The sequence below is a fragment of the Poecilia reticulata genome, linkage group LG15 (assembly GCF_000633615.1).
Source record: "Poecilia reticulata strain Guanapo linkage group LG15, Guppy_female_1.0+MT, whole genome shotgun sequence".
Lineage (NCBI taxonomy): Eukaryota > Metazoa > Chordata > Actinopteri > Cyprinodontiformes > Poeciliidae > Poecilia > Poecilia reticulata.
In genome coordinates, this window is record NC_024345.1 from 1,206,277 (window position 1) to 1,222,049 (window position 15,773).

General features: G+C 38.3%; 1 protein-coding gene across 1 annotated transcript in view; it reads right to left on the bottom strand.

The window, feature by feature from the left end:
* Positions 1-8,780, bottom strand: part of LOC103476508 (sodium/potassium/calcium exchanger 3-like) — a 44,693-nt gene extending 35,913 nt beyond the window's left edge. Inside the window, exon 1 of the mRNA XM_008428913.2 lies at positions 8,438-8,780. Within this exon, the coding sequence (XP_008427135.1) occupies positions 8,438-8,609 (172 nt within the window). The 5' untranslated portion in view covers positions 8,610-8,780. The remainder of the gene's footprint in view (positions 1-8,437) is intronic.
* Between the last annotated feature and the right edge of the window lie 6,993 nt (positions 8,781-15,773).

A 15,773-nucleotide genomic window follows, 5' to 3' on the forward strand; every position in this document is an offset into this window, starting at 1 on the left:
ATATATTATAAAAACTGAAATTAGTCAAAAATATTGAATTTTTTTGACAAATTGTAATTGAATATCAATATATTTGCCACTAGAAATGGCAACACTTCAGGAGAAAGGACTCTCGGAGTCGTATAGTATAAACACTGGTTTTGCTCTGTGAACACCAGACTGTAGATAAGGAGACAATTTCTCTCATTATCCTCATTCTTATCCAGTTTGCAGATAGCCACGGCATATTTGTCTTATTAATGGCGAAGGCTTTTCTCATCTTCAGCATAATAAACTTCTCTTGGAATGCCTGTCAGGTTGCGAGTACGTACAAACACACTCAGATAATGGTGTTTCACTGGGAGACGTCTGAGAGCATCATTTATCTGCTCAGGGTAATTAAAAGCATAATGGGTTCCTCTGGCCCCGCCAAGTGCAGGTGAATTGCGATGTGATTGTGTTTTCATTATTCGTGGGTACAAAGGGTCTCGGCAGGCTAACAGCTTCAGAGAAACTCGGCCACGGGGCCCACTGTGCCGTCGTCAGTCACAGAGATCCACACAGGAATTCTGATAAGAAAAACATTCATTTACATTTAGAAGAGGGCGTCTGGTATCCAAAGGACCAAGAAACAATATGTTTGTGGTCTTGATGATGAGTGTGAACATTGTTCCAGACTAGTGATTGTAAAACTCTTGTTCTCATTGGTTTCTCCTCCTTGACGTATTTTGTGTAACTTGCACTCACGTTTTCCTCTGTGATACTAGAAGTTTACATACCATTATTCCATCACTTGCTTAGCTCATGCAGCTCATTTGCCTGGAGGTCTGCTCAGATTACTCTTCTCTTCAAACCTAGCGATCGGGCAAATGTTTCAAATTATCGGACCCAATTTTAGCCCTTCCCATTTTTCCTAAGCTAAGCGATAGCCGACATGTTTTTTTTTTTTTTTTGTGCGTCATATTGCATTGAACCAATGTGATTGGGGACGTCTGTACTTGGTGTAACGTTATGTATTTAAGATTCACCTTCTGATATATAAAGCTCTTAATAGTCAAACTCCATCACACATCAGAGATCTGATTATTCCATATGTTACTAACAGAGCACTTTGCTTTCAGACTGAAGGTTTACTGGTGGTTCCTAGAACTTCAAAAACTGTCATCAAGGGAAGGACAATCTTCAAGATTTAAACTTTTTCATTCAGATGTTGTTGTACATGGCATCATCTTCAAGTTCTCCATTTGTACTTGTGTGTATTCATATATGTCTGCTAAATCAGAGAGTTGTGCCTTGTGGTCCATGTGCCTGACAAAGCACTCTGAGAATCATGTTCTGAGTATGGCTTTTAGTGGCTCCGTGAGCCACAGGAACAAAAAGCATTTGTGCAAGAAAGAAACTGCAGATGCTTCATTACTCTGTAACTAAAGGTTCATGTTATTGTAATAATTTCTTGCTTCAGGTTCCAAGGTTGTACTTAACTGGGAACGTTCACAGAGGAGCACTGAGAACAGTTATGTAAGAAAGACCCTGCAGATGCTGCAAGACAATCACAGGAAGTTTTACCTGTTAGCAGATTCTCCAAAATGTAGTCACAATGATTAAAGGAATATATTCTCTATCACAATTTCAAATTACATCAATGTCAAACAAATTCAACTAATGTTGTCAAGCCTACATACAGTCCATACCAGGAATCATTAACTTTCAGAAACAACAGTAACTCTCAGTATGATCCCAAAAATATTAAAATACATAAATATTAAGAGTAATCTTAACAGAATCTTTCCATATAGAAAGGACAAAATTTTAATTTATACTGTTAAAGCCTTTACAAATAAAAGATAAACTGATAATTCAGATATGGACATGAGATTAGCGAAATCAATAATTGATTTCTCTAATCGGCCCGTTCACGTATAATTGTAATTCATTCTTTTCTACAGGAAGATTTCCTTAAAACATGAAGGTAACCAAAGTTATTCCACTTCATGAAAATTGTGACAAACATTTTTTTTTTACAATTTATCGACTTATCTCTTTCCTTTGTCAGATTTCAAAAGTTGTTAGAAAAATCTATTTGTGGACTTAAAGAAAAAGCTTTTCGTACCATTGATCACAATAAGCTGCTAAAAGTTTCGTAAATATGATAGAGGTCCTGGCATGAAAGGATCTCCAGTTTTTTAGAGAATAGAAAACTGTTGAGATAAACAAGATCTGACTTAAGTCTCACATTAACCGTTGAAAGTGCAGTTCGGTTCCACTAGTGAGCTTCTCCAACAGCTGTGGTCAACCGTCCACTGATGTCTGCAGCGACACTCAGCAATGGAGAACTTCAAGGTTGCGGTTCTGATGGACTCAAATAAACCCAGATATGTCAATTTGTCTTATAGAAATTCATTGCTGGTTCAAACATAATGACAAAGACTCACTGGTGATCAGCTGTTTAATTCGCTATGCACATAAATACAAGTATATTCTGATGCTTTTTTTTTTCTTTTTAAATATGCAATCCTTAGAATTTAGGTAATGTGGTCAAAAGATGTAAACCAATAGCCATGCATGAACTTTATTTATTAGTTTTTTTAATCCAAGGAAAAAATTTAATTCACATCACAAACTAATATTATGTAGCTCCAATGTTTCACACTCAGCACAAAACAGCAGCTCCAGCTTGGTGTCGAGTTTTTTTTCGCCAAGTTATTTTCCCTTTTGTTTTCATCCAAATTACTTTTTTTTCTCCCCCAAGTTCTCATGCCTGGTGTCGTCTCTCCCTTGTCTCACTTCTTTTCTAGCCTTAATTATCATCATCCCTGTGCTTCAGTCCTGTCATGTTCCAGTATCCCTGTTTGGGGTTTCCCTTAGTTTCATTAGCAGGTTTTGTTATCCTTTAGATGGAAGGTTTTAATTCTTGTTTGCTGAGCTAAGTTCGTCAGTCCAGCCTTATCCCTGCTAATTTAGCTCATGTTTTTCACCTGTTACCTGATCAGTTGTCCTCCTCACCTGTTTCACATAGTACTTCAGTTCTTGTCATGCCTTTGTCTTGTGCAGGATTCTCGTGCATTTTACGTCTGGTAGGTTTTGGTGAACCCTCTGGTAAATATCCTAAGCCTAAATAAATTATCATGCCACGTTGCCGTTTGCATTTCGGCTCTTCATCATCTCCACCTTCAGCCTCTCACCTGCTTTTCTTCCAGGATTGTCCTGGAAGAAAAGCAGATGAAAGTGGTCATGACTTGAAGCATGGTCTCTAGCATTAAAGGCTCAGGGAAGGGAAACTACTTGAATTCAACATGCGGCGTATTCTTATACAAGCGGTCTGTGTTCTCATTTTAAAGTGTAGCTGTATTTCAGTCTCTAAATCATCCTTTACCTCCCCCCACTACGACTCTTTTCAACCAAAACCTGTTCATCTCCCTTCCCTCGCATCTTCCCTCCTCCTCCTCTTGTCCTCGCTTGCTCCCACTTTTCCTCTTCACATCCCACTTTCGTCTGCTCACATACACACTCGCGCAAACAAACACAGTCCCCGTCTCCCCTTCGTTCTCTTCTCTCTTGTCTCTTTTCCTTTGCGTCTAAGACGGCTCTGAGTCCCGAGGCTTTGTCAGAGCAAAGTGCTCCATCTGTGCTCCTCCACTCTCCCATCCAATCGCCCGCTAACAAACAAAGAAAGAAGGACCAAGAGACAAGAGCTTCAAGTTATGTAATGAGATTATGTAGAGATTATTACTGTATATCAGATATACCAAGCGGCTGCTAGAGGCTTAGCAATGGAATGACCATTTGTCTGGCAGGTTTCTGGTGGATAGATGATGAAGGTCGGACAGATTGGCGCGCAGCATATTTACTCTACAGATTAGAGCAGAGGTAACAAATAGATGCTTGTATTGCAAATGCCTCTGCGGCCACATATGGTGTAGAAGAACAGCATTTGCTCCGTATACGGGGGCTATCAGTCCTCAACAAAGCCACCTCTGGTTCAATTCCTGACCGAACAGGAGATTTGCTTCGTACTTTGCACCTAAAGTGTCTGTGACCATACATGGAAGAAGAATGACTGCTTGGACAGGGACATGAAGAAGAACATGGCTTCATGCAGTCCCATGTGATGCATGCAGGCACACAAGTCAAGTTTAAGAAATGCTGACGTTTCTATTATCATGGTCGTGTGATGATCTCCTGTTCTCTTGTGTGAAAGCTCCCTTCAATTAGCACCTACTCCTAACTCAGAGCTCCTCCAGTGAAGGTCACCAGGAACCTGTAAAGACAGATTAGTTCAGCACTCCAAAGTTAGGACTGCTGAACATTGAGGTCTGTAGTCATGAACTCAATGAAGCCAGTGTTAAATGACCAGTTATTCAACTGGTCATAAATATTTGACTGTAATATTTCTGGATTTACCATTATCTCTTTCAATATGCTGATGACAGAATTAGGGTGCATTCACACAAGCTCTGTCAGTTCGCTTTAACTGAACTGTAGTTTGCTCACCTTGAAAGTCCAGTTTGTTTAGGGAGGTGTGACAAGTCAAACTCTAACGTGGATCAAAAATGTGAACTCTGATCCCTCTACAAACCTTGGTCTTGGTTCGGTTCAAGGGAATTCCAGACTGCAAGCGGATTGAAGATCAGTCCAAAAGCAGGGAGCGGCTTAAATAGGGTTAAATAAAGCCAAAGCAAATGCATGAGTCTCGAGCTTGAAGGAGAAGTGGCTCATGGTCTTTTGGAAAAGACAAAAGACAAATCCTACAACCACTACAACCTGATGCCACTCCATTTTTCTTTACATTGGTGAAGAAGGAAGTTGAGTTCAGTGTCTTCTTCAAAGGTTTTCATGTCATGTCCTTCAGTGGTTCTTGGTGCAGTGCCACCACAAGCGAGAGAAATAACAGGTTACTCAAAAAGGCTCGCTATGTTTGTATCAAACGTTGCAATTTTAGTCCTCTATCAAAGGGGGTTGGAAAGTGGTTTACATGAATATGTAGGCGGGAGAACATATGGTGTTCTTGCTGTGTTTTGATTTATAAATTGTATGCAAGTAGGGCTGCACCCCTTAGCTTTCCTTAATTTTGGGAGATGGGTGATCAAAGACGAGCTTATCTACTCGTCAGCAAAGGTCTAAAAATCAACCACTGTCCTCTTCTGCTGTCCCATGAGAGGTTTGACCAACAGACCAGCCCACCACATTATGTCTGCACATTTAAAGTTAACAACTGTTAACCCACTGTTGCCAGCTCAGCAACTGTCTTGCTTTATTTTGAGACATTTCAGACAAATAATTGGTATTGGGCAAAACTGGGATCAGCATATTAAGTTTTTTTTTAAGATCAGTGGTTAGTCAGAAAACTGCACTTGGTGTATATACTAATTGTGTGCATGTCAAATGAACAAATCAATAAGATAAAGGGGAATTATTTTTAAGTTGTACACAGATTGATTGGTACCAATTTCTTTAATTTTGGGTCAATCGACGATTGACTACGAGTTGCATAAGAAACTGATTTTATCCACAGATCTTTTCTATCTATCTGAGAGTGGGGTGCATTTAACAATAGTTATCCTACTGCTGCCAACTTTGCAACTTTTTCCATATTTAGTACTGAAACAACTCAGCATTTACACCAAAATCAATTAGGCTTTTTAAATATCAGTGATTAGCTAGAAAACTGCAATCAGTGCACCCTACTTTATTTAAATAATAGCAATCAGCCTGTAGAACAATTCAGTATTGACCATTAATAAAAAACAACACCTACTTAACAGATATTGAAGAAGTACCTGAAAATGTCTTGTCATATTAGACACAACATGCAGAGGAAAAAATATCTGGAAAATGTACTCTTTTCATCATCCATGCATTTATATATCACTTAAATAAATCTACATTTACCTACTAAATCTACCTGTGTCCCTCTCGCTCTCTCTCTAACTGTATCATGTATATATTTGCTTACAAATCTCAGTGTTATTCAGCCAGGGTGGAATATTTCCCCTCTGACAGCCAAACCAGGTCAACACCTTTTATTCGGTTATGACTGGATTTCTGCTGCATGTCAGGGGAAGGGCATTAAGCACGCAGGCTAATGCTACTTGTGCCTTTGTCATATGTAGCAGAAGAGTAAGCACTGCCATCACAATGAAATTCGATACATTTAAACACGCATATATCCTTGCCTGCCTTGCAGGTAGGATCTTGAGGGATCTCACGGTACTTAGGCTAATAAAGTAATTTAATAATCGGGGAAACCCTGGCAAGGTCTCTAATTAATCATTTGCAATTAGTCTCATTTTAATGGTAAACCATACATCGAGAAAATAAGCAACATTTTCAATTCAAAAACTCCTTTTACCACTATTTGTTTTTTATAAATAGACATGACCTTAACAACCAAGATATTTCTTGGTTTTAATTTATTATTTGATGCTATTCAACCATCAGATTGTTGTAAAGTGCTACTGTAGTGTTACAGTAAACCCTGATCATTCATGTAACTTGTCTGAAGAAATACGTGTTTAGAAATGTGGATGCTGACATTTCGTTAAGGATGTCTGAGCTGCTGTAGCATTTTTAGAATTTCAGATGATATTTTAGGTTTCAACAGTTGCAGCGATTTTTGCACGACTTGCACCCAAAGAATAGACTTTTCTTGAGTCCAATCAGATTGGTTTTTTTTTTTCTTTGGAGCAAATATTATCCACTGTGTCATCCATCGCTGTTGCCTCTGGATGTTGAGTGTCATATTAACAGGCGTACCACAAACACAACACAAAGGCTCTTTAATTTTCTATGTTAAAAATAAAAATGCAATTAACTGTGTACATATTTTTTGTGTGCTAAAATCAATTAATTAATTCGCATGTGTCAACTGAAGGCCCGTGGGTCAAATCTGGCTCTTCATAGCTTTTTATGCAGCTCTCTAGATTAGACTAAACACTAAGTGTGTTTAAATATTACGTTATCAATCAAATCAATGCTGTTTTTATCTGTTTAATGCCAAATTATATCAATCAGTCCCTACAGCTTCTGGATAATTATTGTGGAAATTCATGCAAAATCAACAAATCTCCACATTTTTTTGTGCTGATACATAATTAGGTGTTTATTGCAGAATTTTCTAAAAATTGTAAAAAAAAAACTTTCTTACTTTTACTGAACAGTTGCCTCAGTCTTAATTAATGTCAGATTATGGTCCATGATCTATACAGCGTGCAATAAAAAGTATCATCATAAATAACCTCAAATATCACAAATATTTCCAAATTTGTACCAAGAACACTTTGATTTTTATTGCAAAAAAATCACAAAAATGATCACAAAATCCTGGAGGGACTGAAAAGATGTACAATAATAATATTTAATTTTAAGAATTCACTGATTGTTTTAACAGTTTGTGAGCAGGTTTTATCAATACATCCTGGCACAACCTGCCCTTTAAGAGCATTTCTGATCTTGATTTGGCCCAAAACGAAAATGAGTTTGACACCCCTTAATTAATTTATCAGAATTAATGCATTTAAGCCTTGGCTTTAAATAATATTTGAATTTTGGTGATATATTTTCATAGAGGTTGTATCACAGTCAAGATCATCCAGTTTGTTCTCTTCACATCCCTGCACCTCCCAAAGAAAGTAGCCCTTACTTTACCATGACAAGCAAATGATTCACAATGAAATACTTTAGTCATGTCCGGAAAGAAGGCAAATAAAACATAAAACATGATGACCTAAAACTTAATCTTTATAGGGACTGTTAGCTACATATATATTTGTTTAAAAGTCTAATTCTATGCAGCTATAACCCATAAATTCAGCAAAAGCAGCCATATAACCAGTATGAATCTCCTTTAGGTACGCACGCAAAGCAGACTGTGTGTGTGTGTGTGTGTGTGTGTGATCGTGAAGCCAAGCTCTGGAGCTTCTGATGGGGTCCAGTACTGCCTGGTACTGGATGTCCAGTTCATATGTGATGCCTGGTGCTGCTTGAGTGAACTCAGAGAAATGAAAGCATGAGTTGGGGTGAACACAGCACCATGGTCACTGCGACCATTTCCAGAGGGTGATTGCTTGCAGATGTTGCATCATGTTGTTGTTTTGCTCTCAGCAGTGGTTGTTAATGTAAGCAGCAGCACCAAGGAACAAACGCACTCTAACACTTTCACTAATATAAAATATATATTTATTTATATATCCATGTGCGCCCACAGTTCTTTCACCCTGTGCACATACAACACGCATCATCTACGGGTGTTTAGATGTTTTCTATGGAGAGTTCTTCCTTTATGGCTATTTCAATAAACGACGTTAATAAAACACCACAAAAAACGTATCTAAATGTCCCCGTGAGAGGCTGTTCCTCAGCCTACCATCAGCCTGTTGGTCTGGCTGACTGCAAACACAACTTGAACGTTGTGTTCTTCTGAGGAACAGAGTGAGAAGGAAAGCTCCAGACTGCTCCTCACCTGCTTTCTGTGCCGCCGTCTGCAGCCCCACGACCAACCCCAGCAGCACAGCCGCAAAGCACATCTGGATGGCGAACAACTCCTTTCGCTTTCTCCGCCTGGCTTTGCCCCTTCGCCGGTTCAGCATCACTCCTCCTCCCACGGCCGTCTCGGGCATCCCTTCAACCACCATGCGGGCCACTTCCTTCGGCGAGCGCTCCGGCGTTCCGGTGGTGGTCCAAAAGGTGGGAGAGCGTGAGGCGGAGGCAGAGAGCTGGGGCTGCGTGGGAAGGTAAGTTCTCAATAGGCGAACATATGACTTGGTGTCGCTGGTTTGGTAAAGTTCACGAGGCTTACGGGAAAGAATGTGTCCGGTCTGGAATTTCAAAATAAAATATCGAATTTAATATCATGTTTTCTGCTGTTTTGTGATGAGAAATAATCATCGCAAAGAATGTTTCTAAAGCGGACCCAGGAGAGATAGCAGATGGGTGTTGACTAGAATATGAACACAGGTACTTAGAATGTAAAATTAAAAACGTTTTAAAAATTAAAATTAAGTATTCAACATTTAGAAATGTGCAAACAGGTGTAATACCGGAAGCGTATCTGCCACCCCAGCAAAATAAAAGCAGTGACAAAATGTAAAAACTCAATGATATGGAGCCTTTCTGGTAACATGGAAGAAAAAAAAATATCATGTCCATGGTCAGGAGTAATTAAGTTTTGATCACAAGTTGTTTTTTGTTTCTTTTCTTTTTCTCCCATTTCACTAGACGGGCTAAATATTGTCACTGTCAATGTCAATATATTTGCAATACCAGGAAGTGACCCTAAGTGCTGTGCAAGAAAAACAGCACCAAGACCTGCCTCTTGGTTCTGATTGTTTTTTTTGGAAGAGATCCATCTTTTCAGAGATCATCTGTCTCATACTGTCAGGACATAGAGATTTAACAAATGTGTAAATAAAATAAAATAATTAATAAGAAGTTGCATATTGCAGCTTTAAATTTCTCTAAACTTTGTACAGATACAGTGAGGGAAGGTGTTCAACAGACTGTGCTCAGCAACTGCAAAACCACAACCACCTGAACTTCTGAGGATGGATATTGGAACATCTAAAAGCATCTGATTATTTGACCTCTGTGTTCATTATTGTGAGAATGGTGTTGCAATGGAAGTTTAACCCTTACCGTTTAATTTTAGTTACATAGTTTATGGTTGTGTTCAGTTTCATAGAATTTATTTTGTCTTAGACTATTGACTGGATGGTTATCCTTTGGTTTTGTAGCTCTTTTGAGTCTGAGCTGGTCTGGTTGAGTCTGATTTTTAACACACTCCGGAACAATAAAATCTTTCTTTATTTCTAATGCATGACTGACAAATACAGTCCAGCTCCTGAAATCCACATCCAGATATTGAAATGACATCATTACAGTGTGGAAAGAAGCTGGAGATTCATAATACCATGCAAAAGAGACAGTAGACTGTGTAGCATTAGTGAATAAGCTGCATGATCACATTTACAGTCTTTTGACCTATGCTCACACACACACTGCTCACACACACTCTTCGGTGATGGCTTTGGTATAATCCTCACCCACAGATACCGACAGCCATGATTTGACACAACAGCAACAGCATTATGATGGATTAGGAAACAGCAAATGATGTTTCTCTTTCTTTTTTGTGTGTTCATTTTCAAAATGGTTCATGTAAATATATGTAAATTTTCACTTAGATACAATCACAGGACCACCTACATCTTCACCTGATGATTTAGCAGGCCTGCCTGGAACATTCACAGCCGTTTTGACAACTAGAAAGGACGTTTTGTGCATAATTGTGCCTTTTTGTCAAACTCTTTTGTGTCATTATCGTAGCAGAGATTAAAAGACTGATAAGAACACAACAGTGAAAGAAAATTACAAACCGCAAAATATTCTTTTTTTTTTTTTTTTAAGTAATATTCACATAGAGACGTCAAATCTTGTTTCCTTTTGGGAAACAATCACCCACTGCTTCTGATCACACCTACCTCCTCCTGGGATCACTGGTAAGGAAAAGTAAGGCCCCCGATCCAGTCGTCCATCCAGAACATCGCATTTACAACTTACCTTATTTTTCCAGAAGTGACAATCTGCCTTGTTTGCATGTTCTTGAAATAAACTTGTTAAACTTTTTCTCAGCGTCTGTGACCGTTGATGCTTCTGAGTCTTTGATTAAACGTAACACATCAGAAGCAGAAGATTTAATCTGAAATATATAACCGAGACAGAAAAGTTCAAGCAGAACTCTGTGCGGGGGGATGAACGTTGAATGTTTTCATTCAGCAGTGCCTTCTCCTCCACCACTACACCTTGGCCGTAGTGATGCTGCCTTTGATGTGTTCGTTCAGGCATTGTCCTGTAAATGATTCCATGTTTATTCCTTTCTGCACCGACTATTGAAGTGGATCCTCCCCTTTTGATCATCRGGGATTTGGTTGCAACAGTTAAAAGGGCTTTTCTGTTATGTAAAGTTTGATCAGACGTGTTTGAAATTCAACGTACAAAACCCAGAAGACGGTGTCATAAATCATTACTGATATAAATTTGTTAGAAAAGTATTACTGATTGCACTTTAAAAATTTGATAGCTTTATGTTATTAAAGGTAATGTTTAAACAGTAATGATTTATTGGTTAATGTCAAGTTGTCATAACAAAGACATTTTGAATAATGTCAACTTTGTATTAAAAGTGTCATAATTTACCGAATGACGCTTTATGACAAGTTATAAATATTCATGAAGGCTTATTCATGTTCATGACATGTGTTATGTCATGTTTATGAAAGTGTCATGTCAGTCTTATTCACCCCTCTTCAAATAAAGTGTTACCCCCATGGGTCACCTGATGAGGTGGTCACAGGAACATGTAGCTGATAGGAGATGATAGTCTTGGAGGTGTTATGGGGTTGCTACAGCAACCAGTAGCTCCCCCAAGGCATTGCCTTTAATATATTATCATGTACAATATAGCAACTGTCATGTTGGTACAATTAAGGTATCACGTTATAATGTGATACTGTTTGAAAATGTATTTTCCTATTGGACAGCAATAACTGTCCACACAAACCAGAAAAACATTTGGATGGATTAATTTGACTCATTTTCAAGCTTACTCTTACATGTGAAAATCTAAAAACGTTCTAATAATTTCTGGTGAAAAATTCTGCAGTGTTTTTTTTCATAGTCAAAGTCAATTCCCCAACACGAACCTACTGGACAGACGTCCCCATTTTCTATAAAGTACAATAAGTGTGTGTGACGAGATGAGTGCTCATCTTCCAGTGATCAGCAAATGACCTTGCAGCCATGCACTGTCAACTGCTGTATCACCCATGACTTTGTTATTCTGACCTTTTAGCCCATTCCTGTTCCTCACTACAAATATTATTCACAACTTTAAAAAAAATCACCAAACCTCAGTTTGTAGCCCGTTTGATGGGCTATTGTGAGCTGTGTGCATGCAAAGGCCTCCTCTCCATCCCTACACAAAGGTGAATAGTCCATCAGTCCTGCATTCTCAGAGCAATCTCCTCCACAAAGCAAACTCTATTAGCAAGCACTTCCCTTCAGGGCTGACACTGACTTCTCTTATCAGACTCCACTAGAGAGTGTGTTTGTTCGTGTGTTGGAAGAGAGAGACTCTTGTTATTTAGGCTAAAATTGACCACAGAAGGCAAGTAGGCCTTGAGAAAGTCTTAAAAATAATGATTCCTTGCAAAATCTTTGATGGAATCAGTGAAAATATAATAGTTCCTGGTGTTAATAGCAGGAACTATTATAGCAAATATCGCTGCTTACAAATAGTATGTTAACTATTCCAATTTCTAAGACATAAAAAAATAGTTAAAACTCAATAACCTTATTATTTCTCATTACAATGAGACAATTATTTCATTATGTTTTTGAGATACTATCTCCTTATAATAAGATAAAATAAAGAAAACTTGGAAAAGATTATTATTTTGACTACACTGGCCCCTGTGGTTGGTCCAGAACTCCTTATGTGAATACATATTTTGTTATTAGTCTTTAAAATACCAGAATTTGCTTACTTTTGGCTGTCTGACAAGAATTTAGAAATATTAAATCATGTATTATGAACCGTTACTCAGTACTTGAGTACTTCACTTTTCATCAAATACTTTTTGCACTTGCATATCTAGGGCTTAATCTACTAGAACCTGGATACGGACAATTGGGGCTGTCTATTTAATTTGATGCCATTCTTGACGAATGGGCATGAAATGTAACAATTTAGTGTTAAAACTCTGGCATAGAGTCCTGGCTGTTGTTCAGATGTCATATTTCCACTACAAAAAATTTGCTGAGCACTGAGGACCACTGCTGTTATATGTTTTTATCTTGTGAAACTTTTTTGTTTGTTTGTTTTTGAGATGATCACCTGCTGTAATATATAACATAAAATAAAAGTTCATAATAGAGTGTTACACCTCAGAAAGTATGTAGTTGCGCTCCTGCATCCATCCAACAGTATTTTTTAATCTCACAGTGATCATCACACACAGTCACAGTCAAGAGAAACAAACGCTACATACAGATGGATGCTTCTTCTCCTTTGAGCAGAGAGCGCATAAACAAGGACATCGGTGCCCCCCAGAGGCTGCAGGAAGAACTGCATATCTCTGAGTGGAACATGGTTAAGTCTATGTTAGAGATACAGAGAGGTACGTCAGGATTTTAGGGATTAACGATTTATATAGTATTACTATTTATTGYAAAATGTTTCAATGATTGCATAAAAATCCAAGACTATTGGTCAATAGTGAGTGCTGTTTCCTGGGACTCTTGCTTTTATTTATAAGCCGACACCTGATATCATTATTCAAGGTAGGGCAGGCAGTTATCTTTGCTAATTGTCTCTTCAATGATATGATAACTACATTTCATTGCAAAGGAGACACACCTATTGTTTTTATGCTGCCATGGACGTTTAGACTGAAATCAACACAATTCTTTCATTAGATAGTACGTGCACTTTATTTAARTCAAAATTTATAGTCAGACACAATTAGCATAGGAAATTCTCACTATATAAAGAATGAGTTTCATTACAAGAGAGACAGTAAGTCAAGACTTTCCAAGAAATTGGTTTAACTGAAACCATATTTTCCTGAATCAGGAAAACTTTGGGAAAATCCTTTAAAGAAGACTTCAAATTCCCCTTTTTGTCACCAAAAAAATTAAAAGAATAAGAAAAGACATTTCTTTCTTTCTGTTGTTCTCATCGATGTTCATGTCTTACAGCTTGAACAGTACAGAGAAACAGTACAGATAGAGATTTTTATGTGCAGTAGGTACATAAAAAAYCCTGACATGACCCTGCATGGATTACTGGAGTACTACTTAACTAACCTAGAGAACTAACACAGAGGGTAGAAACAGGARAATAGGTATAGCTAAGCCAGAGTGATGCCATTACCCAGTGGACCATCACATCCAGTCAGCTTCTTTCAGGCGCTGTACATCCAGACTTCATTGTGGTGAGTTAAAGCAAAGWAYGACTCATAGAGAGCCCCAACATAAATGTCAGAAAGAAACTTTTTTCCTGCTTYAGTCAAGGCGTCTCTGAGGATKTTTYTRTTTTCCTCASCAGYASTGARGCTTGGGGTTCCACCGTAAGACCTGAGGAGAGGGAACAGAAAAGTTGAAACCTTGTGTGGCGCCGCTGATCTCCTCTTCTCTCTCCTCCACCCTCCTCACTTTCTCTCTGCTACGCTACAGCTAGCATAGCCCGTTATGAATGCCCAGGCTAGTTAGCATGGCTATGGATGACGGGGGATAAACAGTTTTCCTGTAAGTTGTTTTTCTGYCACTAGCACATTGAGCAGCAAGTATAGGAGGATTATAGACAGCACTAAGACCCTCCTCCTGGTTCTGATTGGCTGTTTTTGGTCGGGAGTCGTGCATTTCTTCAGACGGCAACAGCAGCTCAGGGAGGTGGTGGAGTAGACTGATCTTTTCACAAGATATAACATTATCTGTAATGTTATACTGTCAGGACATGCTGACAGTTTTAACAAATATGTAGAAAAAAAAAATATATATATATATATAATATTTATTTATTTTTGATTTTTTAAATATTTTTTTCTTATAAATGTTACATACTGCAGCTTTAATTAATTTAATGTATAATTTTTAAAATCATCCTTAAATATTTACACTTAACTCTCAATAATTAAATTTGTAATTAAATTATTAAATATGTCAATAAATAATTATGAAATTATGAAATATGAAAATAACTAAATGTCTTATGAAATAATTAATTCCAAAATATAATTTTAAAGAAAACTTCTATTTAAAAATAGATTTTATTACTTCACTGTACTTTAATTTATGTTCATGGCTCCTGTGTAAGAGGTGTTATCATGAAACAATTTAAACCAGTGATCCCCAACCCCCGGTCCATGGACCTGTACCGGTCCGTGGACCAATTGGTACAGGGCCGCCCAAGAAATGGTGAAATATTTCCGTTTTATGTATTATTTGAGTCTGGAGGATCTTTTATTTTGAAAATCTTTTAACCGGAATCTCTCGGTTACTTGAGTGCCAACATTGAGCCCAAAAGCAGCAAAATTAGTAAGAAACGGATCAGATGTCTTTGGAAAGTTTCCTTGCAAAGGGGAAAGGCCCAGAGAAGAGACAGGAGAATGGATTTACCCCTGACCAATAGGTGAGTCCCACGTTAGAAGCCCGCTCTGCGTAACATGCGGCTACCGGCTGCTAATGAGGCAATGATGCTTAAAGCTGCTTCGCCACGTAGAGACCAAGCAGGCTGTGGATATAAGCAACACTTCGGGTGTCATTGTCTCTCATCACTCCCAGATGGGACCGTCTCGTTGCAGAGAACAAGCTCAGGGCTCGTTAGTCATTATCGTGAGTTAAAATCTTATTTTGAAGGGATATGTAAACGTTACCATAGCGACCAGAATCAGAGGGTTTAAGCAGTGGTCGAGAGGAGATGAGTAGAGCTTGTGAGTCTTAAGTCTGGTTTCGACGACAAGATTTATGAATTGTTGGCCGATTCTCCAAACCTCTGTGACCACAGAGCTGATAAAAGTACAACAGGTTCAATCGACTTGTATATCCAGCCACACCGCAGGAGCAACACACCACACGAACCGATTCCAGTCACGAACATCCCGATTCCAGAAGAAAATCCACAAAACTCCCAACATAGCGGGAATTTAGAATAACCAAACACGGATGACAATGTAGAAGCAGCAGTGATAGTTTGTGGAGTCATTTTAAGAGATAAAAGACGTAACAAAAAGAAAAGGTGT